General features: G+C 43.7%; 1 protein-coding gene across 3 annotated transcripts in view; it reads right to left on the bottom strand.

Annotated features, from left to right (window-relative positions):
• LPIN1 (lipin 1) overlaps positions 1–25272 on the bottom strand; it is a 101133-nt gene extending 75861 nt beyond the window's left edge. Inside the window, exons 1-2 of one of the 3 annotated variants that reach the window (XM_034766524.1) lie at positions 25080–25272; positions 3886–3942 (exon numbers count right to left, since the gene is read on the bottom strand). In XM_034766524.1, the coding sequence (XP_034622415.1) occupies positions 3886–3942; positions 25080–25085 (63 nt within the window). In that variant the 5' untranslated portion in view covers positions 25086–25272. Of the gene's footprint in view, positions 1–3885; positions 3943–24298; positions 24318–25079 lie in introns of those variants that run through there. The other 2 variants (XM_034766523.1, XM_034766525.1) reach the window with 2 other exon arrangements.
• Between the last annotated feature and the right edge of the window lie 482 nt (positions 25273–25754).

Here is a 25754-nt window from a genome sequence, read left to right as displayed (position 1 = left end):
TCAACATTCTTAGTGAGGAAGTGATTGCATGCAGGAAATAACAGAAAAAATCAACCACTGATGCCAATGAGCTTGAGGGTGTTTATTCTGATGTGCAAGCATTTTTCTCAGAAAGTACCCTGGAATCATTTACTTCAGTGGAACTATGCCAGGGAAGACTTCGGCTCTCTCTATGCCACAAACCTTCTGTTTAATCCTGACAAGTACATTTTACATGATTCATTTGCACTATGAACTAACTGGAAGCTTATCAGAGACTTGTTTCCATTCCTCCTGCTCTTCCCTTGGTTCACAGGTAAATCTACCAGCTAGGAACAACTCTTTTCCCTTAAGCACCTTGATTTTAGTTATAGATGAAAGAGAAGCTTGTTTTAATATTACTTGCTTAGCACTGCCAGTGTGATCAGCACTGTACATCACATATAAATAAAGATAGTCTCTATCCTGAAGAGCTAACAATCTAAAAACGTTTGAGGCAGATTCTTAGTTCATTCAAATCAGCACAGTTCCACTGACACCAGTGGAGTTCTGCTGATTTACATCAGCTGAGGATCTGGCCCATTATTTTGAATATTTTGTACAGGTTACTTAAAAAATGCATGTGTTTCTGTATTTAACACCACACAGGTAAAACAATAGAAAAACAGAGGCAAAAGTATCTAGCTCTAGAGCACCGGAATAACACAAAGGCCTTCTCAGAAAACATAGAAAGAAAATACATTTTATAGAATAAATAAACAAAATCCTATCTACGGGTAGCTCAGAGTCATGTCAGCATACATGACTGCCTCTGAGCTACACTTTTTGGATACCCAGGTTTTCCCCATCACACTCACATTCTGCAATATGGACATAACAAAACAAAGCTTCCAAGGTACTCAGCATGGTGATAGGGGATACCAGTCCCCTACAACTATAGATGACAGCCCAGCTCCTTCTCAGAGTTTCCATCCACACAGGAGAATATTTCAGTGAAATCATGTAATCAAATGTCTGCACAGGGGCCTGGGCCAAATTGCAATTTGACTAATTTAATTCTGTTTACCTTAACTCCCCTTGTGAATCCAATTGTATATTGTGTTTTTCCCTTCCTCTTCCAAGACATTGGGTAGGGTTGTGGTGTGCAGATAACATGTCTCATTCCAGAAGCAGGTGCACTTTAGCATACAAAGTGATTTTTGTGTGTCAAATGTTTTGAGATCCTCTGTTTCCTAGAGCAGAGTGGGGTTTCCTAATCTCCTATGATTTCATTTTAATGCAACATTTAGAAGACAGCTATTCTTAAAAGACCACTTCTCCCCTTCTGTTCCATTTTTCTATATGCAACATTCCAGTAGCACACAGGACAAAAGGTGGGGATCTAGCTATACAGAACAGCAATGATACCAAAGAAAGAGGAAATCAAAATCTAACCCAGACAAACCATACATTCAAAAATATACTCCAATACTACAGAATCATAAAAATGGGCTGGAACAGACCTCGAGAAGTCATCAAGTCAAGTCCCCTGTGCTGTGGCAGCACCAAGTAAACTTTGACCATCCCTGACAGGTGTTTGTCCAGCCTGTTCTTAAAAATCTCCAACGAGGATTCCACAGTCTCCCTTGGAAGCCTATTTCAGAGCTTAACTACATTTATAGTTGGGAAGTTTTTCCAAATATCTAACCAAATCTCCCTTGCTGCAGATTAAGCCCATTACTTCCTGTCCTATCTACAGTGGACATGGAGAACAACTAATCCCTGTCCTTTTTATAACAGCCATCTGCATATTTGAAGACTGTTATCAGGTATGTCCGCCTGCAGTCTTCTTTTCTCAAGACTAAACATGCCCAGTTTTTTTTAACCTTTTATCATTTTTGTTGCTCTCCTCTGGACTCATTCCAATTTGTCCAGATCTTTAAGTGTGGTGCCCAGAACTGAACATAGTAGTCCAGTTGAGGCCTCACTAGTGCCGAGTAGAGCCGAACAATTCCCTCCCGTGTCTTACTTACAACACTTTGTTAATACACTCCAGAATGATTAGCCTTTTTTGCAACAGCATCATATTGTTGACTCATCTTCAATTTGTGATCCACTATAACCCCCAGATCCTTTTCTGCGGTACTACAACCTAGCCTGTTATTCCCCATTTTGTAGTTGCATTTGATTTTTCCTTCCTAAGTAAAGAACTTGGCATTTGTCTTTATTGAATTTCATCTTGTTGAATTCAGACCAATTCTCCAATTTATCAGGGTCATTTTTAATTCTAATCCTGTTCTGCAAAGTGCTTGCAACCCCTCCCAGCTACATGTCATCTGCAAATGTTATGCTCTGCACTCCATTATCCAAGTCAATAATGAAAATATTGAATAGTACTGGACCCAGGACTGACCCTTTTGTGACCCCACTAGATATTCTCTCCCAGTTTGACAGCAAACCATTGATAACTACACTTGGATTACAGTGTTTCAGTGTACATAATAGCAGGAATAAATTCTCCACACTTATAGAACAAACAAATATGAGTGCATATCACAAGTGCAGGTGAGATTGTGTTGGTAAGTTCAGAATCTCATCTGGATGCAGATCCAAATTTTTCCAGAAACTTCACTTTTGGGGTGAAGAGGTTAGATCTGGAGCATTGATTCAAACTTTCTTTAGTTACCAGTAAACTGATTTCCAGAAGCTATAGTATCATCTGAGCTTCTCTCTAGCATCTGAGCTCTTTCCCTGACTGTTGTTCTGCAGAAGGTTTGGATTTCCAGGTCATTGCATTGTTTACCTAGCTCAGGGGTCGGCAACGTTCGGCATGCGGCTCACCAGGGTAAGCCCCCTGGCGGGCCGGGCCAGTTTTATTTACCTGCTGACGCGGCAGGTTCAGCTGATCGCGGCCCCCACTGACTGCGGTTCGCCGTCCCGGGTCAATGGGGGCGGCGAGAAGCGGCGCGGGCAAGCCGCGTTAGCAAGTAAATAAAACTGGCCCGGCCCGCCAGGGTGCTTACCCTGGCGAGCCGCGTGCCGAACGTTGCCGACCCCTGACCTAGCTCATCCACTGATCTGAAGGTCCCAATCTAACCCGTTCCAGCTGTGGTCCACCTTCAACTCTCTTTCTGTCTATTCCAGTCATCCACCTGTCCACAGCACCTTCATTCCATTGTTAATCCCAGATTAAACATATAGGGCTAAATCATCAACTGCTGTAAATTGGCATCACCCCATTGAAATCCTGACCCCAATCTGTCCTGTCTAAACAAAAAGGCTGCTGGGCTGTACAAGCCATCTGGCCTGTACAGAAGGTGCATCGTGAGACAAAGATGAGTCAGCCACAACAACTGAAAGCAGAGTTGTTTCCTAGTAGGTCTGGGTCATGGACTTCCCATATCAGATTTCAGACAGTCCTGCCTCTAAACTTCCTTCCCCTCCACCACAGTGAGAGTATTTCCCAGCAGCATTCTATTTTTCTTAAGAAATATATTCTAAAGACACTGACAGAATTCTTCCGTTGTTGCCTCGATCTTCCTCTTTTAACGCATCGCTCCTTGTAATGGCAATGCAATGGCAGCCCTAACCACGCCTGTGAAATGGAACTCTCCCCACATCATCCCTGTTCAATGGTTCTCGTGTTGATTCTATTCTCCTCTCTCAGGGCAAGTTCTTCAAAGTTTCCCTGCTACTGCCATTTTCCTCTCCCCTGGTAGTGACAACCACATTAGGGGGTCACCCGTTTCTGCACAGCCTCACCAACCAGCAGGGAGGTGTTGGTATTTCATGCAGACAGGTATGTTGGGATATGGGGTGTTGGGATAATGGAAACTGGGGCAGGGGCTGAATGTGGCCCTGTGCATCCTACTGCAGACTGAGCCACACAATAAAATAAATAGTGGTAACAACTGAAATGACACTCACATTCAGGTTACAAGTCCAGACATTTCGTATCCAGCCAGGATCCCTCATCAGTGGAATCTAAAAGCAAATAAACAAAGAGAAATCGTGAGAAATAAAACTTAGCAATTAAAATGGGTTGGCACATCCATGCATCAACAAACTCCCTTTGGAGTCTCTCTGCTGTAATACACGTCTCCTCCTGCTTCTTTCATGCGGTGTAAGACACCTATCTTGACATCATGTCCATTATAACCTTTTAGCTACATTGAAAACAAGTTTCAAAAACTTCTGCTTTTTTCCCTAGCTCTACAAGTCCATTTTCGCAACCAGTGTGCAAAGGCACTGTGCCACCCAAGTCAGAGTGCACTGGACCTCTGGCCTGATCAGACTCTCTACTCTTCTGTAGGGTGCACTGGCCTGTGCAAAGGGTAGAGGCTGGACTGTGAACCCACATGCTTTGCTTTTCCATCTTGTTTGAGGACAATAGGGGACAGATTCGTTCCTCCAGCCCATATTCACAACCCGGGTGGAATATAGGGGCCACTAATGCACCCCAGGGGGCCAAGGAAGAATTCCCCCAAAGCAGGCACAGCATAGGACTGCCATAAGTATTCCAGTCCCCTTGGGGCAGTCCAGAAACCAGAGGGTGCAAAGGTGATATAAAGCCATCTCTGCCCCTCATCCCCCAGGATTACACCTCCAGGAGGCACAGCACAGAATCAAACCCTAGGACTGTGTCTAGCCCCAGCACAGGAATACAAGAGGGTGAGAAAGGTTCCTGGCACCCTAGCTCACCCTCCTCCCCGCCCCCCCATCATCTAGGTATCCATCCATGGCATTTAGCTCTACATGTCCTAAAAATCAAATGCAAAAATTTTGTTAATGTTTATTCAGATGGTGTTGGATTGCTGCTTATTCCACAGTTCATAGCTTTCTCCCTGTCTTGCTCCACTGTTCATTGTCTCGGTAGGTTGGCACACGTATTTAAAAAAAAAAAAAAAAAAACAAGGAAAGAAAGAACTCATGTTTAGTCCTTTAGGCTCTGATCATCGTAAAAATTAGTGTGGTTCAACAAACTTAGCCCCTGATCATACAAGGATTGATGTACTCACTTAACTTTATGGACTGTGGGTGAAATCCTGACCCCATTGGTGGCAGTGGCAAAACTATGATGACACTTCTCATACTGTGTAAAGTTAAGCAGCTATGTTAGCATTTGCAGACTAGGAGTCCTAGGGTTGCAAACAGCATCTGTAGCTTGGTCTCCTTCCGCGGGAGTAATATTTTTATATTAGTGTAGAAAATAATAATTTCATGTATAAAGCACACTACAGCAGTAAAACATGATCAAATGAATTAATACATAGTCAAAATATTTAAAAGCCTCCCACTTTGAAAGAGATTAATAGAGATGAGGGAATACACTAAAAAAAGAAGGGAAAAGGGAATGGAAGGAAAAGCACTAATCATATGGGACCCATAAATATGGTGTTAACTAAAGCTGAGCAAATCCTTTAAAAGATTTCCCATCAATATTAATTCAAAATCAAATATAGCCGAGTTTTCAGCCTTTGTGTGTTCTGCAAACATTCAAATTCCCAAGCTTCTGAGGCATGAACGCTTACAAAAAATTAATGTTACCCTTGAATTAACATTATTTTGTTATACAACACCCAAAAATGTGCTAGGAACCTTCCAGCGCAAATAAAAAGGCATGACGTGATTCCTGTCCAAAAGAACCTAATTTAGACATGCCTAAGCAAGTAAAAATGAACAACAATAGGGGGAATCAGAGACAGAACAACAAGAGTCACAGTAAAAGTTCACCTAATTCTGGATAGGTGCCATTCTTAAAGATTCCATGTATGTGTATTAAAAACATAGATAGATACATATATTTTTGGGTAACAGCCTGTGGGTAATAGGCAGCAGGGAGAGTGAAGGAGAAGCTGTTGGCAAGGAGGTAGCCCATTTGCAGCTTCTGAGGACACTGAGCCACAGGGAAAGGGTTTGGGCTGTGGATAAGACCCCAACCAGGAGAGTAGGAGCCTGACACTTTTCCCTCCCCAACTCTCTGCTGCGGGAGGTAGGGGCTGTAACAGTGCCCCAAACTGAAGGGGAGGTAGGAAGTGGCCCAGGGACAGCTGGTCAGGTGCACCAGAAAGAGGCATCTGACACACTACATGCATCTCCCCCTTGGGCTCTGAGCTGGGACTTGGTGGAGTGGTAGAGTCTGGGTCCCTCTACTTTCCCCTCTCCCTCTATTTGGGGAACAATGGACTGCAGTTTGACTGCTGGCCCCACTGACCATCAGGCAAGCCCATCCCAGGACTTTGGGGGTGGAAAGACTGTTGAGCCATGGCCTGCCCACTAGACCTGCTGACCTCCAAGTGAACCCTGCTCCACACAGAAAGTGAGTTTTAGGAGGGATCTGAGTGGTGAGAAGGTGGTGGCTTGGCAAATAGCTCTTTGGTGTGTATAATAATACCTTGCACTTCCAGAGGAACCGTCTATTTAAGGATTACAACATGATGTTCACACATCAATGTACTGAACCCCAGAACACTCGTGTGAGGTCAGTAAGTATTATTGACCTCATTTTCCAGGTGAGGAAACTGAAGCACAGAGAGATTAAATAATTTACCCAAGGCTACATAGAAAGTCTGTGTCAGCACTTTCGGGAGGGATGGCTCAGTGGTTTGAGCATTGGCCTGCTAAACCCAGGGTTGTGAGCTCAATCCTTGAGGGGGCCACTTGGGGGATCTGTGGCAAAATCAGTATTTGGTCCTGCTAGTGAAGGCAGGGGGCTGGACTCGATGACCTTTCAAGGTCTCTTCCAGTTCTAGGAGATGGGATATCTCCATTTGAGGGGAAAAAAAAAAAAAACTAGAAGCAGATCTCTCAACAACCAGTCCCTGCACCTTAACTATAAAGCCTGCCTTCTCCTCCTGATGCTGGGAAAACATAATACAAGATTAAAGCTGATGCTGTGAAAACAGTATACAAGATGATAGGAAGGAGAAGGTTTTTTTAAACAGCATGTAAAGATTAAAAGACCCAGCACAGCATCTAATACAAAAGTCAGTGAATAAAAAACAAACAAACAAACATGCCTCATAGACAATAAAAGATGAAGTTATAAATCCCATTCTTGATTTGGCTGATGATGCTTTTGAATGAATGGAGAATACTAATGTAAGTAGTTTTAGTGAACTTAATAATTGCACCCTATGAGACGGGGAGTTCAGTCTTGGTCTGGTGGAGCCTTGTCCCTCTTTGAGAGGCATTGGCAGAGAGGCCATTCCCTGTGTCCTTCTACTGCCTTTTCTGGACAAAGTTTCTGCCATCTCTCTTGATTTTCTTTCCCTCCCCTTTGCTACAGTTCTTTTTTCCTTCTCAAGCTTTTTCTTCTCTGGGTTTTTTAAAATGACCTCAGAGCGTTACTCCCTTTTCCCTCTGGTTTCGTAACTCTCCCTGCCCTATTTCCTCACTCTGCAGAAGGTTACATGCTGTGTGAGGTGGTGGATCAGTTTGTGCCTCCATAGGGCTAGGCTACATAGGTTCATGCCGCTGAATTGAGTTCTGCAAAAGCTGAGAAGTTTTGGGGTGGCAGATTGCCATCTATACATGTAGCCCAGTCCAGAGAAGTTGCTTGTATGAGTACATTAGGGGCTCGGGTGGGACTAAAGAGGGAAGGCAGGTGGCTTGCCCGGGGCTGTCTGCTTCATGACCCAGAACCCTAGGAATATGTATACAAGGGATGGATCCTGAGTCATGCATATTTATCCACCCGTACTGTCCTCTTTCTCTGCTCTGAACCTACTGGACTAGTCTGGGGCCTAAATAGCTTAAAAACACAGTTCAGTTGAGTACAATTATTTTTAAAATAAGAAAATGTCTGTACTTATTAATGGATTAGCTCTTTTTACCAGCAGTAATGGGGGAAAATTTTCTAAATAAGTTAGACAAGCAATGAAGTAAACACATTTCAGAACCCCTGTAGCAGGAATTGTCACTGGCAAATATTATTGTTCATTAGTAGAAGCCAACAGTATGTTGCAATCAAGTGAGGTAATCATACAATAGTACCAACTGCCTTGCAATTCAAATCCTATGAAAAACACGAAGCAGGCACAGTCCTGAAAACGTTCTGTGTATACAGATGTATCAATCACGTGGCAGTCTGGGATCCCTGCCTGTAGTTTAAGGGCACAGTTCAATAGCAGATGACACTCCATTTAAAAGTCCATGCAAATAATGTAACTTTCAGATCTGAAAATCATGTAACTTAATGTTGTGGTTGAATATTACTTGATATCTAGGACCAAAGATTTAATCAAACAGAAAATGCTTGGCTAATATCCCAACCAGCCTACATTTCAAAAGTGACTAATACTAAAGCAAATATTTTTTTATTATTATTATTCAGCACTGCCACTAGTGGGGAAATTTTGCATCGTGCAAGTGGCATCTTGTTGGCACCCCTCTTTATCAAGATATAAACCCACCCCCTAGCTTTCAATAGGCTGAGAAAACTAAATATAGATAGAAGTGAGAATGATTTTAAAGAAGATATGATGCATCAGATTCTGTCTTCAGCTACACCAGAGTAAATCCATGGTAATTCTCTTGATTTCAGACAAGGAAGAGTGATCTTGTGCTTAAGGCAGCAAAATGGGACACGAGATCAGGGTTCTGTTTCCAGCTCCTTCTCTGAATTCCTCTGTGACCTGGGGCTTGTCATGATCTCTCTGTCTTTCAGTTCCCGACCTGTGAAATGGCAATATCTCTCCCCTATCAATTGGTATGTTGTGAGGATAAATCGATTAATGGACATGAGAGAAATCTGTAAATAAATTATGTGGCCTACTAGAGGTGTGACAAAGCAGAATTTGTCCTGGTGGCCCTCATCCTGCCATCCACTACAATGTGCAAGTGAATGGCTTTAACACTTAGCCCTATATAAAGAATATTGCAGTAATCCAACCTCAAGGTGACCAAGGCAAAGATAACTGTAGCCCGGTCCTCGTTCTACAGAAAAGGTGGCAGATTTGGCGGTGTGGGGCAGGAGCCCTTGACCACTGTTCTTCCATGGGGATCCATCAACATTCCCTCTAGTCATTGTTTTCAAAGCAGATTTACATCAGAAGAGTGTTATAGGAGGGGAAAAATAAGCATAGGAAGAATGCCATATGTAACATAAACAGAGGGTCCTGTGGCACCTTTGAGACTAACAGAAGTATTGGGAGCATAAGCTTTCGTGGGTAAGAACCTCACTTCTTCAGATGCANGATGAGGAAATGCTGACTATCACACACAAATAGATGTGTCATTCACAGACGTTTTAGTGAGCCATTTGATAATTTTCTATATGAGTGACTAATGCAGGGTTATGAAAGAGGAGGAAGGTTGAAAAAATGAATTAAAATCTGGCCCAAGGGCAGGGAACTACTAGTAGATGGACACATTTCAAAGAACTAGGTATCTGCTTTTATTGCTATAAAAATATGTAGGGATGTATTAAATATTGGTAGTTTCCCGCACGCTATATGGCATTAGCTGGACATCACCTATGTTACATATATCAGAGGGGTAGCCGTGTTAGTCTGAATCTGTGAAAAGCAACAGAGGGTCCTGTGGCACCTTTGAGACTAACAGAAGTATTGGGAGCATAAGCTTTCGTGGGTAAGAACCTCACTTCTTCAGATGCACTTCTTCTTGCATCTGAAGAAGTGAGGTTCTTACCCACGAAAGCTTATGCTCCCAATACTTCTGTTAGTCTCAAAGGTGCCACAGGACCCTCTGTTGCTTTTCACAGATTCAGACTAACACGGCTACCCCTCTGATATATGTAACATAGGTGATGTCCAGCTAATGCCATATAGCGTGCGGGAAACTACCAATATTTAATACATCCCTACATATTTTTATAGCAATAAAAGCAGATACCTAGTTCTTTGAAATGTGTCCATCTACTAGTAGTTCCCTGCCCTTGGGCCAGATTTTAATTCATTTTTTCAACCTTCCTCCTCTTTCATAACCCTGCATTAGTCACTCATATAGAAAATTATCAAATGGCTCACTAAAACGTCTGTGAATGACACATCTATTTGTGTGTGATAGTCAGCATTTCCTCATCCTCCCAAAATCATTTTGGTTATACAGTGATTTTGAAGATGCACCTAAATTGGCAGGCTTAACACCTTCGCTATTACATCCATCTGCTTGTTTCTTGGCTGCCATTTTAAACAGTGGTGTCAATAGAATGCTACTACATACCAGGTATACAGGGCAGCGCAGGAAATGAGTGAGCCAGATGTACTGTACAAGTACCAGGTACTACAGCATTTAAGATCTTTATAAACCTTTTACCCAGGGCTCACTGGTCTGTCAATAACTTTAAAAACAATTTTACAACTTTCCAGCCCTCAGGGATCCTTCCCTCCCACTCCCCCCCGCAACATGCACACACTGATACGCCTCCATTCACACACACATGCATGCCCACGTGCACACACACACAAAATGCAGCTATCCCTTCCTGGAAACTTTGGGGAGTACAGAGAAGAAAGAGCTGCAGAGCCATTGGCAAGAGTGAGGATTAGCCAGTGGAGGGCAGGAAGAACTCCCACAGCAGAGCTGTTCTGGGGAAGGGAGACAAAGCAACCTTGCTGAGGTGGAGTAGGGTGAAAATGACAAATAACTACATGAAACAGATCATCTCAGAAAAGGTTATTTTCTTCAAGTCAGCTGGTGCAAATAAGTGAACAGGGCTGTTTCTAAACACAGTCATCTTCATACCCTTTATATACAGGTTCTGGACTAGACCCTCCACAGGTGTAAGTTGGTGTAACACGATTGAAGTCAACAGAACCACACCAATTTACACCAGCAGAGGATCTGGTCTTATGTAGCCAATCTGGAGAATACATTTATTTTCCCTGTGCTATTTTATAACCAGAGTGTGGACCAGATTCATCCCTGCTGTAATTCTCTTGGCATCAGTGCAGTTACACCAGGGGGTGAATTTGAGCCTGTGCCTTTATGACACTGTAGAAGGAAAAACAAGACATATTGAGAAGTATCAGGTGACTTAGGCACATACATTCTGGTCAAACAGGCCAAACAGCTGACCTAAACCTTGATCATGTTTACAGGCTTGAGAGGTTTGTGACATCCCCAGGCACCATAGCACCCTGATGTAACAAAAGAATTCATCACTGCAATGCTGATAGTTAGTTGTACTGTTCTTGAAATAACACAGTGCACTGTTTGTTTACATATTCAGTTTCTAGTAAATTTTATCATCGGCAAACCACAATGCCTTATGGAAGCTTGCTGGGGCATGTAAAATAAGAAGGGGCATTTCTCTACATCCATCTGTTTTTCATGTAAATCTGGGCACGGGTTTTAGCGCTTGCTGAGTCTGTGCATGGGGTCAGGAGCAAAACAGCAGGAGGCTTTGTTTCACACAAGGGGAAACCTGAACAAGCCTTTCATTTTGTGAATGGAGCCCTTTGTCATTTTGTCGATTGCACCTGTTTCCATAGTGCTGTATAAACATTCTGGAGGCACGTATGAGGTAATGGGCCAGATTTGAGATAGGAATAATGGGGGTGGGACAAGCTGCTGGAACACTTTGTCTGTTTGCTGGTAGAATTTTAACACAACAGTTTTCCTATTTGTTTCCTATTCACTTTGGTCTGTTAGTGATGTTCCTTCTGGCCTGTCAGTAGAGTCAGGGGCGGCTCCAGGCACCAGCGCAGCAAGCGCGTGCCTGGGGCGGCAATCCACAGGGGGCGACGTGCCGGTCACCGTGAGGGCAGCAGTCAGGCAGCCTTTGGCGACGTGCCTGCAGGAGGTTTGCCGGTCCCGCGGCTTCGGCAGCAATTCGGCGGTGGGTACGCCGAAGGCACAGGACCGGCAGATCACCCGCAGAAATGCCGCCGAATCTGCATGACCAACGGACCTCCTGCAGGTGTGTCGCCGAAGGCCGCCTGACTGCCATGCTTGGGGCGGCAAAAAACCTAGAGCTGCCCCTGAGTAGAGCACCTGTTTAGCTGGCCCCGGATATGACAGTTCATATGGTATTTTAGTAACCACAGTTTCCTATGCCTCCCCATTTCCCAACCAGGGAATAGATCCAGTAGATTTTAGGTTGTAGCCATCCCGACCATGCCCCTTCCCTAGGGTGACCAGACGTCCTGATATTTCAGTGTCTGGTCCGCGTCCCGACCAATCTTCTGTCGAGACGCATTTTGTCCTGATATCCACCGGCAGCACTGTGGGGTTTTTTTGCTCAGCCAGTGGGCACCACTCCTCCATGTGTCCTGATACTTTCTTCCCCTCATCTGGTTACCCTACCCTTCCCTCCTGGCCATCTATAGACCCTTCTCAGTGTCCCCATGTATCCCACAACCTCTTCTTGTTTCTCCCAAGAATACAACAAATCCCTATTTGGTGTCCTATTGCAGTTTATCATCTTCATGTTTCCAACAAGCCATTATAGGGTATGTATTTCTCAACTGACCATAGTTTGTTCCATCCAGTAAGCTATCCAGCCACACTGCAATTCTCGATCCACACAAAACTGCATGAGGGATTTTGAGACCACAGAATGTAGTTACCCAAATTAGAATGGTTTCAGAGTGGTAGCTGTGTTAGTCTGTATCAGCAAAAAGAACGAGGAGTACTTGCGGCACCTTAGAGACTAACAAATTTATTTGGGCATAAGGGATAAAACCGACTTCATCAGATGCATGCAGTGGAAAATACAGTAGGAAGATACATATACACAGAGAACATGAAAAAATGGGTGTTGCCATACCAACTCTAACGAGACTAATCAATTAAGGTGGGCTGTTATCAGCAGGAGAAAAAAAACTTTTTTTGTGATAATCAGGATGGCCCATTTCAAACAGTTGACAAGAAGGTGTGAGTAACAGCAGGGGAAAAATTAGCATGTAATGACCCATCCACTCCCAGTCTTTATTCAAGCTTAATTTAATGGTGTCCAGTTTGCAAATTAATTCCAGTTCTCCAGTTTCTCACTGGAGTCTGTTTTTGAAGTTTTTTGTTGAAGAATTGCAACTTTTAGGTCTGTAATTGAGTGACCAGGGAGGTTGAAGTGTTCTCCGATTGGTTTTTGAATGTTATAATTCTTGATGTCTGATTTGTGTCCATTTATTCTTTTGCGTAGAGACTGTCCAGTTTGGCCAATGTACATGGCAGAGGGGCATTGCTGGCACATATCACATTGGTAGATGTGCAGGTGAATGAGCTCTGATGGTGTGGCTGATGTGATTAATTCCTGTGATGGTATCCCTTGAATAGATATGTGGACAGAGTTGGCAACGGACTTTGTTGCAAGGATAGGTTCCTGGGTTAGTGTTTTTGTTGTGTAGTGTGTGGTTGTTGGCCAGGCAAGAAGCTACAAGCTATTAGTAGTTCCCTGCCTTTAGTGCAGATTTTAATTCGTTTTGCCAACCTCTTGTCATGAAGAGCTTTCTCAAGCATCTATTGGGTGATGCAGGCTTCAAACCGCAAGGCTAAATTTTTGTTAATGTCTTTTTTCATTTTGAATTAGCCTGTTTGTTTATTTAGCTTTTGATTTCTGAGCTATTTAACTGTATTGAAGGTCAGAAGTTTTACAATCAGGCTTTTTTTAATCAGAGAAATTTAAAATATTAGCCATTTTGAACAATTTAAGAGTCATATTTAAGCAACTGCAGCTAAAAATTGTTTGATCAACTGTCTTCAAACTTTCCAATGGCCACCCCACCGCCCAGAAATGTTTAACATATCTTGAAAGTAATCACCAAAATACCTATTCCATGCAAAGTTATCAAGATAATGAATATAGGGCTTTTATTGGAACTCTGGGAGCAAACTTAACTATGGAGTTGTTACTGAGTGGTCCATATTCAGGGTAATTTTTATTGCTCTATAAGTCAAAATCAGCTTGAACAATTTTCTTCAGACTTTGCTGAAAAAAATCACAGCTGAGGTGCCATTCTGAGATAAATCCATTGCTACAGAACAGGCAGAATAACTGAATAAACCAAACAAACATGCAAATTTGGACTTAGAATCCTCCTCCCATAGTTTCAAAAACATAGTGTAGAGCTAAGAAAAAACATCTGTCACAATGGTGAAGTTTAGGACTCTGATGTTCTCACTATGCTGCAACTAGACACCAGAAGGCAAACTGCTTATAAGTACACTATAACTGCCGTAAATAGATAACAATAATTGTTAATTACTTTGCTTAATTACATGCTATTTTCTTCCAATATAGTGTGTGCAGAAGTGTTTAGAACTTGACTATGTGGAAAGTTTGGAAAGGTAGTAACAAGCCATTTTTGGAGTTAGAGGGAAACAAAAATTTTTTAGACAAATGAAAATATCAAATCAGAGTAATTTTTTACCGATCTGTAACTCCAGTACATCTTGACCAATTTTCTTTAAGCTACAGAAAATGTCTCCTTAGCACTCAAAGTAACCCTGCAAATTTTCAAAGCAATCTGCTAACCACCATTATATGAAAAGTAAAAATAGGACTTTTAATGGAACACGGTTATATCCCTAATGATGGAGAAAAGAGATCTTTCTCTCCCCGTAATAAGGGCTTGGGATGGAAGATCCTGTGGTTGAAGTACAGGACTGGTAGTCAGGTGACAGTGTTCTGTTCTGGGACTACCACAGACTTTCTGTGCTATCTTGAGCAAGTTAATTAATCTCTCTGTGCTTCAGTTTCATCATCTGTAAAAGGGGGATAATAATAATCTACCCCACAGTGGTAGCATGAAATTGAGTTTATTAATGTTTGCAAGGTGCTTTGAGTTCCTTGGATGAAAGGTATTATAGAGATGTAAGTATTGTTCATAAAGGCTTAAATATCCTATAAATAATACTAGATTTTTAAAACCAAATCTCAACATTTTGAAAAAGGAGAGTACAAGAATTATAAAAAATATCGTGTGAGAACCTGGGAAAATTTAAAAACTTGAAAATATACCCAGCCAAAGTCAAGAAGCGAGGAGGAGGAGGAGGAAACCCACAGTCCAATGAGAGTTCCAGCCCATGTGATGCATGTCTCTCACTACAACTGTGCAGTGCTATTTCTGAGAAAAGGGAGGTGATCGATATGAACCAATCAAAATACACTACATCTCTGCTGACTATTAAAACATACATACACAACAACAGGCAGACCTCTGTCCTCTTTTGCTAAAGTTCTCAGACAACAGTATTTCAGCTCATTGAAGAGTGGTGACACAAATTTAGTATCTGCATATATGAATATGTTTTGGAAATCTTTTAAAACGTTAATAAAATTACTATTTGGGGAAGAATATAATAAGTGAAGCAAAAGAAAAACAGGTGCAAATTCTATGGTCTTTACTTGCTTTGTGTGTGTGTGTACAAAAAAATCTAATTGTAAATTAGGCAAAAACAAAAAAAAATAACAGGCTACGCCTACACTGCAGGGCAGAGTATATGGGTGTGAATAGCAGTGTGCACCAAAATGCTTGTCTGTAACTCCCAGGTGTGGACACTGTAATCGTGAACTAAAAGATTCCTAGTTCCTGTTAGTATAGTTCTATTTGAAGAGGACTGTGGTACCACAAACTAAGAAGCTTTTAATTGACTCCCTCATTATCCACATGGGGGAGTTACAGAACAGTGTTTTGGTATACAGTACTATTTACACCTCCTGTAGTCTGAACTGTCAGGTAGTGTAGACAAGCCCATAGAGTTTTACCTGTTATTCAAGTGTCTAGTCTAGTCTATTGTAAATGATTGGCCTTCTATAATTTCTCTTGTCAGGCTATTCCACAATTTAATAAAATCACAACTTCAGAACACTTTCCACCCCAATATTTTCCTTCAGTAACCTGAGTCCCCTGCATCATGGGTCATTGATCGGTACACATCACTTACACTGGTATTCGTCTTTGAGATCAATCGGCATCTAGCATTGTGTCCACTCTTGTCTTTTGGGGAAATAGCTCACCATTGCTTTATCAGGAGTACAGCTCCAATGGTGGTCATGACAGCAGGAGATTTTGAGAACAGCAGTATTGGCAAATTGGTATTTCTACCACCTTGTTACCTACAGCTGCTCAACATGGGCTTAGTAGTAACAAAAAGCAAAACAAAACACAATGCTGAGTAGTACCTGGTCTACACTAATGCTCCTGTTGCTGATTGAGCCGCAACAAAGGTGGTGAAACAGTGCCAGATTTTAAATAGTTGGTGGGGTTAAGGCCAAATTGTGTCACATGAGATATCTGGCTGAGGAATGTCTTTGGGCCTTTCATTCCCTAGGCTTGGCTGTACCATAGAAATGAAAGGTCTGGACTCCTGAACTATAAGCGTATTGTAGGTACCGGTGAAGTGGCTTTGATGACAAGACCAGAGACCTGCCTTCTTTGCCAGAGATACTGCCACAGCTTCTACTGTGGGTGGGGGAAGAAGGGGGGAGGTTTGCATGCATAATAAAGTCACAAAGGCCTTCTGGACTCCTTCTGAATCAGCTTTCATTGAGGGATTTGCAATTTAAGGGAACACCCTTCTCAGAGGAATACAGGAGTAAATAGCTCCGTGAAAAAACAAACACCTCCTAATACTCTATGCAAATATGATCTATTTTAAAACTAGCTGGGAGGAACAAGAGGCTTCCTCAGTGACAGCAAAAATACTTGCTTAACCCAAGCTGTAGCATATTTTTTCTCATTTTGCTCTTTCCTCATGTAATGCCTGCAATAATCCTCCTTATGTGAAGAAATTCCTCCAGAAGGCAAACACAGAGATCGAGTTGCTCATACTTTATTTCGAGCAGAAAAAAGAGGACCATACTTTTGCACCCCTTATTATGATGATGCCAAAGATTTCATGATGTTGGCAAAAAGTGCTATCAATTCAGTGGAAATGGACGGAATGTTTCAACTGTGCTGAAATTTGTTATTGTTGAAACAAGTCTGACCGTTCACAATGTCACTAGTACTCATAATACGAAGTATCCAATGTATTCTTGTAAAGAATTTAACATAAAGAGCTTGATTCTCTGCTTCTGCCAGTCTACAGTCCCAATTCAGCGAGGTGCCCAACTTTAACTACATTGGTAGTCCTATTAACTTCAACAGGGTGTTCATGTGCTTAAAGTCAGGCACATGTTTAAGCACCTTGCTGAAGCAGAGCTTTAAGCAGGAGTAACTCCATTACAGGCAATGGAATGACACTGGAGTAAAAGTGATGTAAGTGAGCAGAGCATTAGGGCTGGAGATTGGCTTCAGTGCTTTGGCCAATGAAGGCACCACCAAAGACTATGCTGCACTAGAGATGTGTAGAAACACTGACTGTGGAACACCTGACGAGGACCTCCGCAGTGGTCTCCCAGGGTTCAAGAGGGCAGAATACTCAATCCTCACAACAGCCTCAGAGCACCAGTAGTCCCCATTGCCACTGTATCCACCCATCCAAGCCCTGTGGGAGCATGAGATGTCAGCCTCAGTCTTTGATAAACCAGCTCAGCTTTTCCCTCCCCCAGTCCTCCCTTCACAGTTGTGTTCAGGGTCCCTTAGCCCCTAGAGGTGGGGTGTCCTTCCATGAAGACGCCCTACATCCCTCACTCAGGTCAGGCTCTTCCAGGCCTGTGGAGGTGCGGCAGGATTAAATGAATCAGAATGGGGATTTACACACTATTACATGAATACCGGTGACACCCATAACACTGCCTGAGCAACCTGTGACAGACATACTTCTGGCCCAGTTTGTGACGTGTCTTCTGTAATATCCCACTACTTCCTTTCCCTGAAGTTATGTCCCTTTGCATTTCCCTGCTCTGCATGTCTCCTCCTTGCCCCTAGCCCAAAGTGCACTCCCAAGGTGTGGCGGTGTTGCCCATATGACACCGAGCCGGCCCCCTCTGAATAACGCTACAGCATGGTAGGTGTGAAGGTGACAAATGGGGCAAACACAACATGAAAGTCAGTGCAGATAGTCAAAATGCAGTTGGTTTTATCCTTCTAATTATTAGAGTTCATTACCAGCGTGCTGCTTACAGAAGAAAAAACAACCAGTGAGGCTTATGTTCTATTTTGTTATTTAATTATTTGTATTACCATAGCTCCTACAAGCCCCAGTCAGCGGCCAGGACCCGGTGGGATAGGCACAGAATAAACACAGAACAAAAAGACTGTCCCTAGATCTCCCTTTTGTGTAAGTGTATAGTTCCCACTGTCCAAGGAAGCTGGACAGACACCCAAATGGCTGCTGCTGGTCAAGCGATTCACTGGCCACACTAAGTCAGCAGTTTTACTAGCCAACTCCAGGGATCCCTGGTGTGATAAGAATTGGGCAGTCATTCAGGTACGCAGCCTGACCCCTGAGATACGAAGAGCACTGAAGTTGAAAAGTTCACTTGATCCCGTGTGTTCATTCCTGGAATGTACTGTCCCCTTGCAGTGAGTCACTGAAGCCGTCAGGTGACATGTGATCACTAGCATTGGGTGAGTTCTGGTTACACTCAGGCTGATTCAAATGAGAAAATCAGTCCACCTTCAAAAACAGAAAACAAACCACCCACATTACTGAGCAAGTCATGTCTGGGTTTCTCAATAGTTATAAACTGACATCATTAGTTCAAAGAGAGAAATGGCCCCACTGATGCGTAAGAACGTTGCAATAGGATTCCTAATGAGTTAACTTCATTTAGTGCCCGGGCAGGTGGCGCCACTTTAATAGCACATGATGCTGCTTCAGAAGGTTAAAATAGATACCCTGGTGTTGACAAAAAATGTGGGGCTGGGGAAAAGGGGTCATCGTTAAACTGATTGGGCCAGAACAAGAGGTGCCTTGGAATAGTTCAGCACATCTTTAGTGGAAAAAAAGATGTGGTTTTCCATCACCTTTCTGCCCCCCAGTTCCTACAACTATCAGGAGATGGTTCAGTCCAGGGCAACTTTAGAGCATCCTCAGGAATCTTCTAAATTATGCATGCGTCAAGCGTCTGACGCAGTGGGTATTCACCCACGAAAGCTTATGCTCCAATACATCTGTTAATCTTAAAGGTGCCATAGGACCCTCTGTCGCTTTCTAAATTACACTGGCTTGTAATGGCCCCTGAGGGGCCGTTATGCTGGCAGGGTTCACCAGAGCACAGCAAGTGTGCTCCAGCCACCTTCGTCCTCCATCTGCCTGCAGCACCTCCCTTACACCTCGGAGGCTTGGGCGGGGTTAGCAAAGAGACAGTTAAGCCAGCTTTGTGTCACTCATGGATTCCTCCATGCCAGGAGATGCCCCAGCTGCCCATTTAGGACTGGCATGAAAAGATGATCAGGCCAAGGATCAGGCCCATTACTAAAGCTGATAAACATTACAAATGATTTACAGGAAATCAGATATGCACAGTACAGCTGAATAGAGCATAGCAAAGGGGATGATAAAAAGCTATTTTGCAAGGGCAGGGGTAGGTATGTGAGAGCGAGAACTCCCTTCTGCTTCCTCAGCAAACGGGAGCGCAAAAGCCGTGGCTCTAGGCACATGCTCCTGTCTTAGGCCTTGTCTACACTACAAAGTTTTGTCGGCAAAAGCTGCCTTTTGCAGACAAAACACGGGAGGTGTACACACTAGAAAGCTACTTTTGGCGGCAAAATGCTGATATTTTACCAACAAAATAAAGCCACCTCAACAAGAGGCATCAAGTTAAAGTGACAAAGCATCAGTTTAGAAACATTGCTGTTTGTTTTGTCAACAGAACTGGCTTCCGTCAGTATCCCACAATGTCTGCTGTGACCGCTCTGCTCACTGTTTTGATCTCTGCTACCCTGCAAGCATGCACCCCTCCCCTAGGGTGACCAGATGAGAGGAAGGAAATATCAGGACACATGGGGGGGGGGGTCCACCGGCGGAGAAAAATAAAATCTGCCAGCAGAGTGAAATATCGGACTAATTGTGTCCCGACCAAACACCTAAATATCGTGACGTTTCCGATTTTATCGGGACGTCTGGTCACCCTCCCCTCCCCTTTCAAAGCCCAGGGAAGTATCTGACAGCTGAGCATGCTGTTCCCTTTGGAGAACAAAGAGCAAATCATTGGAATGCTCCTGTTCTGCCGGGCACTAGGAACACAGGGGCAGGCAGACTGCTGCTGCAAGGAGCAGAGTGTGTGAGTGGTGGTGGGGGGAAACGACACTGCTATGCTGCTTTGACATTCCTCAGCATGGAGAGCTCAGAGCTGCTCCAGCATGCCGCTCCCTGCAGCTGAGGAGGCTGTGGGAGAACTCGGAGGGAATCACAGAACCATAGGCAGGCAGGCAGAGTAGGCTGCTTCTGGAGAGACTGCTGTGCCAAGCAGAGCCAGGGACTGACATGGGGGGATGTCCCCCTTCCCTTGCCTCAGGATAGCAGCCTGCTGTCTTCCCTGCACCAGACACACCACTCTCCTCTCCCTCACACACTTGAGTTAAAAAAAAAGCGGCTGACAATCTACTAGGATGCCCCTAGAATGATGGGATTGAGAAACCTGCATCATGCGATGCTGTACCTGCCCCATGAGGCACTGCAAACCCTTACCAAAGCACCCTGAGCCAGTTGCATAGTGGGATAGCGACCACAGTGCACCGTGTCGATGCAAGAGCTGCTAGTGTGGATGTGCTCTACTGACTCAAAGAGCTAGTGTGGACATGCAACAGTGTTTTTTATTAAAGCACTTTAGGGCTAGTCTACACTACCCGCCCGGATCGGCGGGTAGAAATCGATCTCTCGGGGATCGATTTATCGCGTCTCATCTAGACGGATAAATCGATCCCCGAATTGACGCGCTTACTCCCACCTCGTCAGGAGGAATAAGCGCCGTCGACGGGCGAGCCGCAGCAGTCGATTTGCCGCCGTCCTCACAGCGGGGTAAGTCGAATAGGATACGCCGAATTCAGCTACGCTATTTGCGTAGCTGAATTTGCGTATCTTAAATCCCCCCCCTTTAGTGTAGATCTAGCCTTAATTAAAGTGGCATAACTTTTGCCAACAAAACTTTGTAGTGTAGACAAGGCCTTACTCTAAATCCCACAGAAACCACTGTAGTAACAAGTGCAATATCCGAATGACAGAGCAGACTAGATATTGGGCTCTGTGGGTAGGGAAGGGGTGCAAGGGATGGCTATACTGACTGTATCAACTTCCACAACCCTGCAGGGATATATAGATAACTGATTTCAGTTAGAACTGGCTTCACCAGCTTAACTCATTCCAGTTCCCCAACTGCATTGTGAAAAAGCCATTTAGGGCCTTATCCAATTCACATTGGTTTGAATAGGAGTTGGATCAGAGCCCTTACAGGGGATCACCGGGACTTACAACAGCAGGGGAGAATGGCTTTTCCAGACCCAAGCTGCCATGTGAGCCAGGCGTCAGGGCCTGTCTCTGACCTTTGGCAGATCACTGCTAAAGTTTGCAAATGACACAAAAATTGAGGGAGTGGTAAATAGTGAAGAGGACAGGTCACTGACACAGAGCAATCTGGATCTCTTGGTAAACTGGGTGAAGCAAACGCTATGCATTTTAATATGGTGAACTGTAAATGTATACATCTGGGAACACAGCGTGTAGGCCATACTTATAGGACGGGGAAAGCAATGACTCAGAAAAGGATTTGAGGGCCATGGTGGATAATCAGCTGAACATGAGCTCCCAGTGCAACACTTTGGCCAAAAAAGGTAATGCCATCCTGGGATGCATAAACAGGGGAAGCTTGAGCAGTAGTAGAGAGGTTATTTATCTCTGTATTTGGCACTGGTACAACCATTACTGGAATACTGTGTCCAGTGCTGATGTTCACAATTCAACAGTGATGTTGATAAATTGGAGAGGATTCAGAGAAGAGCCATGAGAATGATTAAAGGGTTAGAAAACCTGCCTTATAATGATAGACTCAAGGAGCTCAATCTATATAGTTTAACAGGGAGAAGATTAACAAGGGACTTGATTGCAGTCTATAAGTACCTACATGGGGAACATATATTTGATAATGGGCTCCTCAATTTAGCAGGGAAAGGTATGATGTGATCCAATGGCTGGAACTTGAAGCTAGACAAATTCAGACTGGGAATAAGGCATAATTTTTAGCAGTGAGGGTAATTAACCATTGGAATAATTTATCAAGGATCATGATGGATTCGCTATCACTAAGAATTTTAAAAGATCTCTTTTAGGAGTTTTGGTGGGTGGTGTGGGAGTCCTATGGCCTGTGTTACACAGGAGGTCAGACCAGATCATCACAATGGTCCCTACTGGCCTTGAAATCTATGAATCTTGAGATCCACAGGTTCCCGGGCCACAGCAGTGTTCCAGTTCTGACAAAAGCCAGGCTAAAGGAACATGTCACCTACCAACTCTTTTCCGCTTTGTTTCAAGTTGCCCAGCCAACCTCAGCATGTCATAGCCAGCCTTAAACATGATCCTTTGGAGAACAGAGGTGATGTGTAGGGACAGTAAGTGACATTACTAACACAGTGTGCCCATAGTCAAAAGTACTCCTGGGGGAATTCTGCACCACTGCACACACGCAGAATTCATGTCCCCTTTCCAAGGGGGGAGCAAAGGGAAGCTGCAAGAGCAGTCACACAGCCCTCCCCAGTGGTGCGGGTGTGTAGTTTTGGGCACCCAGAGCAGCTGGCAGAGAGGTAAATCACTGGTGGGGGGCTGGGGATGCCCTGGCCGATGCCAGGTCAGACCCACCCATCCCCATCTGCCCAACCCCTGTGCATCTGCCCCAAGCACACCTCTTTGTACCCAGAACTCCCAACCGAGCTCTGTGCACCCAGATTCCCACACCGAGCCACTGAAAATAAATACAAATTGGGAAACACATCAAAACTTGATTCACCAGATTCTTAATGGGCCAGTTTCACGCTACCGCAGGGCTTCATGATGGCTAAGATGCATGATATGGTGCATGGCTGGTGCACCACCACAGAACAGAAACAAATAATCGAATAGCAGGTTGTGACCTTTCCTAGCAACCTAAACATTCTAGCTCACGAATCTGGCCATCACATACAGTCCCCAGCTAAAACCTCTCCAACGTATCATCAGTGATCTACAACCCATCCTGGACAATGATCCCTCACTTTCACAGGCCTTGGGTGGCAGGCCAGTCCTCGCCCATAGACAACCCGCCAATCTGATGCATGTTCTCACCAGTAACTACACACTGCACCATAGTAACTCTAACTCAGGAACCAATCCATGCAACAAACCTCAATGCCAACTCTGCCCACATATCTACACCAGCGACACCATCACAGGACCTAACCAGATCAGCCACACCATCACCGGTTCATTCACCTGCACGTCCATCAATGTAATATACGCCATCATATGCCAGCAATGCCCCTCTGCTATGTACATCGGCCAAACTGGAAAGTCACTACGTAAAAGGATAAATGGACACAAATCAGATATTAGGAATGGCAATATACAAAAACCTGTAGGAGAACACTTCAACCTCTCTGGACACACAATAGCAGATTTAAAGGTAGCCATCCTGCAACAAAAAAACTTCAGAACCAGACTTCAAAGAGAAACTGCTGAGCTTCAGTTCATCTGTAAATTTGACACCATCAGCTCAGGATTAAACAAAGACTGTGAATGGCTAGCCAACTACAAAAGCAGTTTCTCTTCCCTTGGAGTTCACACCTCAACTGCTAGAAGAGGGCCTCCCTGATTGAACTAACCTCGTTATCTCTAGCCTGACTCACTCTTGCTTGCATATTTATACCTGCCTCTGGAAATTTCCACAACATGCATGCAAAGAAGTGGGTATTCACCCACGAAAGCTCATGCTCCAATACGTCTGTTAGTCTATAAGAGCCACAGGACTCTTTGCTGCTTTTACAGAAAAATATAAAAACACTCTTTGACATTATTTGCCTCTCCACGCAGACAAGCAGCTCCAAACCTTTTCATTTGTAAATTTATCTCAGCCACCAGCACTGCTATGAAATTATTTCCTGAATAGGCCGTATATGTCCACCTTTCCCTGTCTATACCAGGCTACACTTTCCATGGGAATGTACACATTCACCCCTCTGCAGAGGACTAGCACAAGGCCAATGCACCAGTTAAGTGCTTCTCAATCATATTTTGAGAGCTTAATTTGGAGTAAAATGTTTCACAGATCTTATATGGTCCCTTAACGACGTGTTCTCTGATCTGTCACCCCACCTACCCTCAAATCCATTCACTGGCTTCTCCTTTTATGCCTCAGATTCAAGGTCCCCATCATCACTTTTTAAACCTCTATTCTACGCTGTCCCTGCCTGCATTTTCTCCTATACTTTCTCTCAGACTCTGCCCTCGAAGCCTCCATCTTTAACGCTGCCTTTCTCCCAGAAACACAGTTAGGCTCCTATTCAGCAAAGTACGAGCTCACCTTTAAACATGTGAGTTGTCCCATTGACTCCAGTGGGATTACCAACATTCTCAGAGTTAAACACTTGCTTAAGTGCTTTGCTAAACTGGGTCCTCAGTCCACAAACCTTTCCAGGCTCAGTGTGCCTGTAAAAACGTTCCTTTCTCCTAAAGCTGCCCCCCCCCCCCCGCATAAAACACTGAGTATCTAAAATTGACTGTTCTGTTCCCCTTCTCTGTTAACCTATCACCCATTGGGCAAGTGGTGTCAGCCAGAAATTAGAAACCTGATCTAGTCTTGTTCCTGCAGTCATTAAATATTGGTACAAGTATGTCTGCCAAACTTCTATTAATAAATCACCTCTCTCTCTGCCACTGGGCTATTCTATGATAAAAGTCCAGCCCTTCCCATCCCCCCTCCCCCACCACTTCCCTCTTCTTTGTACTTCACAGATTCTCAGGGACTGCTTTCAACACTCTGCTAGCTCCTAATCTTTTGAAATGTGTCGATCATACCCACTCTCTAAATCAGCACACATCAGAGGAGGAGGAATGTTGAAATCAATGGTATTACTCACATGAGTAAGGGTTACAGGATCACGCTCCTTTGAAATGTAATGCTGTGGGCAGAATATGTACAAACAAGCAAAAAATATCATAAGATTTGGTATCAACAGGAATTGACCTATGTACACACAACAACAGAAAGAAGATGACTGTGTATATTACAGGAAAAATACATCAACAGTAAATTGTTAACCAAATAATTCCTAAGCTAAGTCAGCTATTATAAGAAGACTTACCAACATCTCTCAGAAATTTAGAACCCTCTGGAAATTTCTTCTAAGTTTCTTTCAGACTCTATGTGCGAGAATGTGCAGTGCTCTCCTTTTAAATCTTCCAATACTCTCAAGAAGAGACTTCAAAAACAGAGTAATCAAGTTGTCCCTTTTCACTCCTGTCACCATTTACCAAGTCTTAGCACCAATAACCTTCTCAGTGAGTCCCCAGCTCCACACTGAACTTGAGAGCAGTTAGACTCGCAAATGAGTAAAGCATGTAGCACGCGCACAAACACACACACACACATCCTCATCCTCACCCTCCCTCTGTAGAAATGCTTTGTGGACATCGCTTCAGGTTCTATTCTACCAGCTGGAGTGCTCCGACATCACAAATCTAACACAGGAGTGCTGGATGAAAGCATAGTGGGCAGTGAATTTGAAAATAAGATAATTTCTCTTTTACTCTTCCTGCTGCTTTATCCTAATGTTATTTTTTATACTTTTCCATAAGGGATGGGCGTTATTTTGCACTATATAGTATATTTAATCATCATCATCCCTAGTGCTTATATAGCTCTTTGCATCAGTAGGTCTCAAAGCACTTTACAAAGGAGGGCAGCCTTATTATCCCCATTTTACAGATGGGGAAACTGAGGCAAGAGAGGTGGCTGACCAGACCAAGTTCAACCAGTG

Source organism: Trachemys scripta, chromosome 3, assembly GCF_013100865.1.
Source record: "Trachemys scripta elegans isolate TJP31775 chromosome 3, CAS_Tse_1.0, whole genome shotgun sequence".
NCBI lineage: Eukaryota > Metazoa > Chordata > Testudines > Emydidae > Trachemys > Trachemys scripta.
The sequence above is the reverse complement of the archived record's forward strand: the minus strand, read 5'-3'. Positions and strand labels throughout refer to the sequence as shown.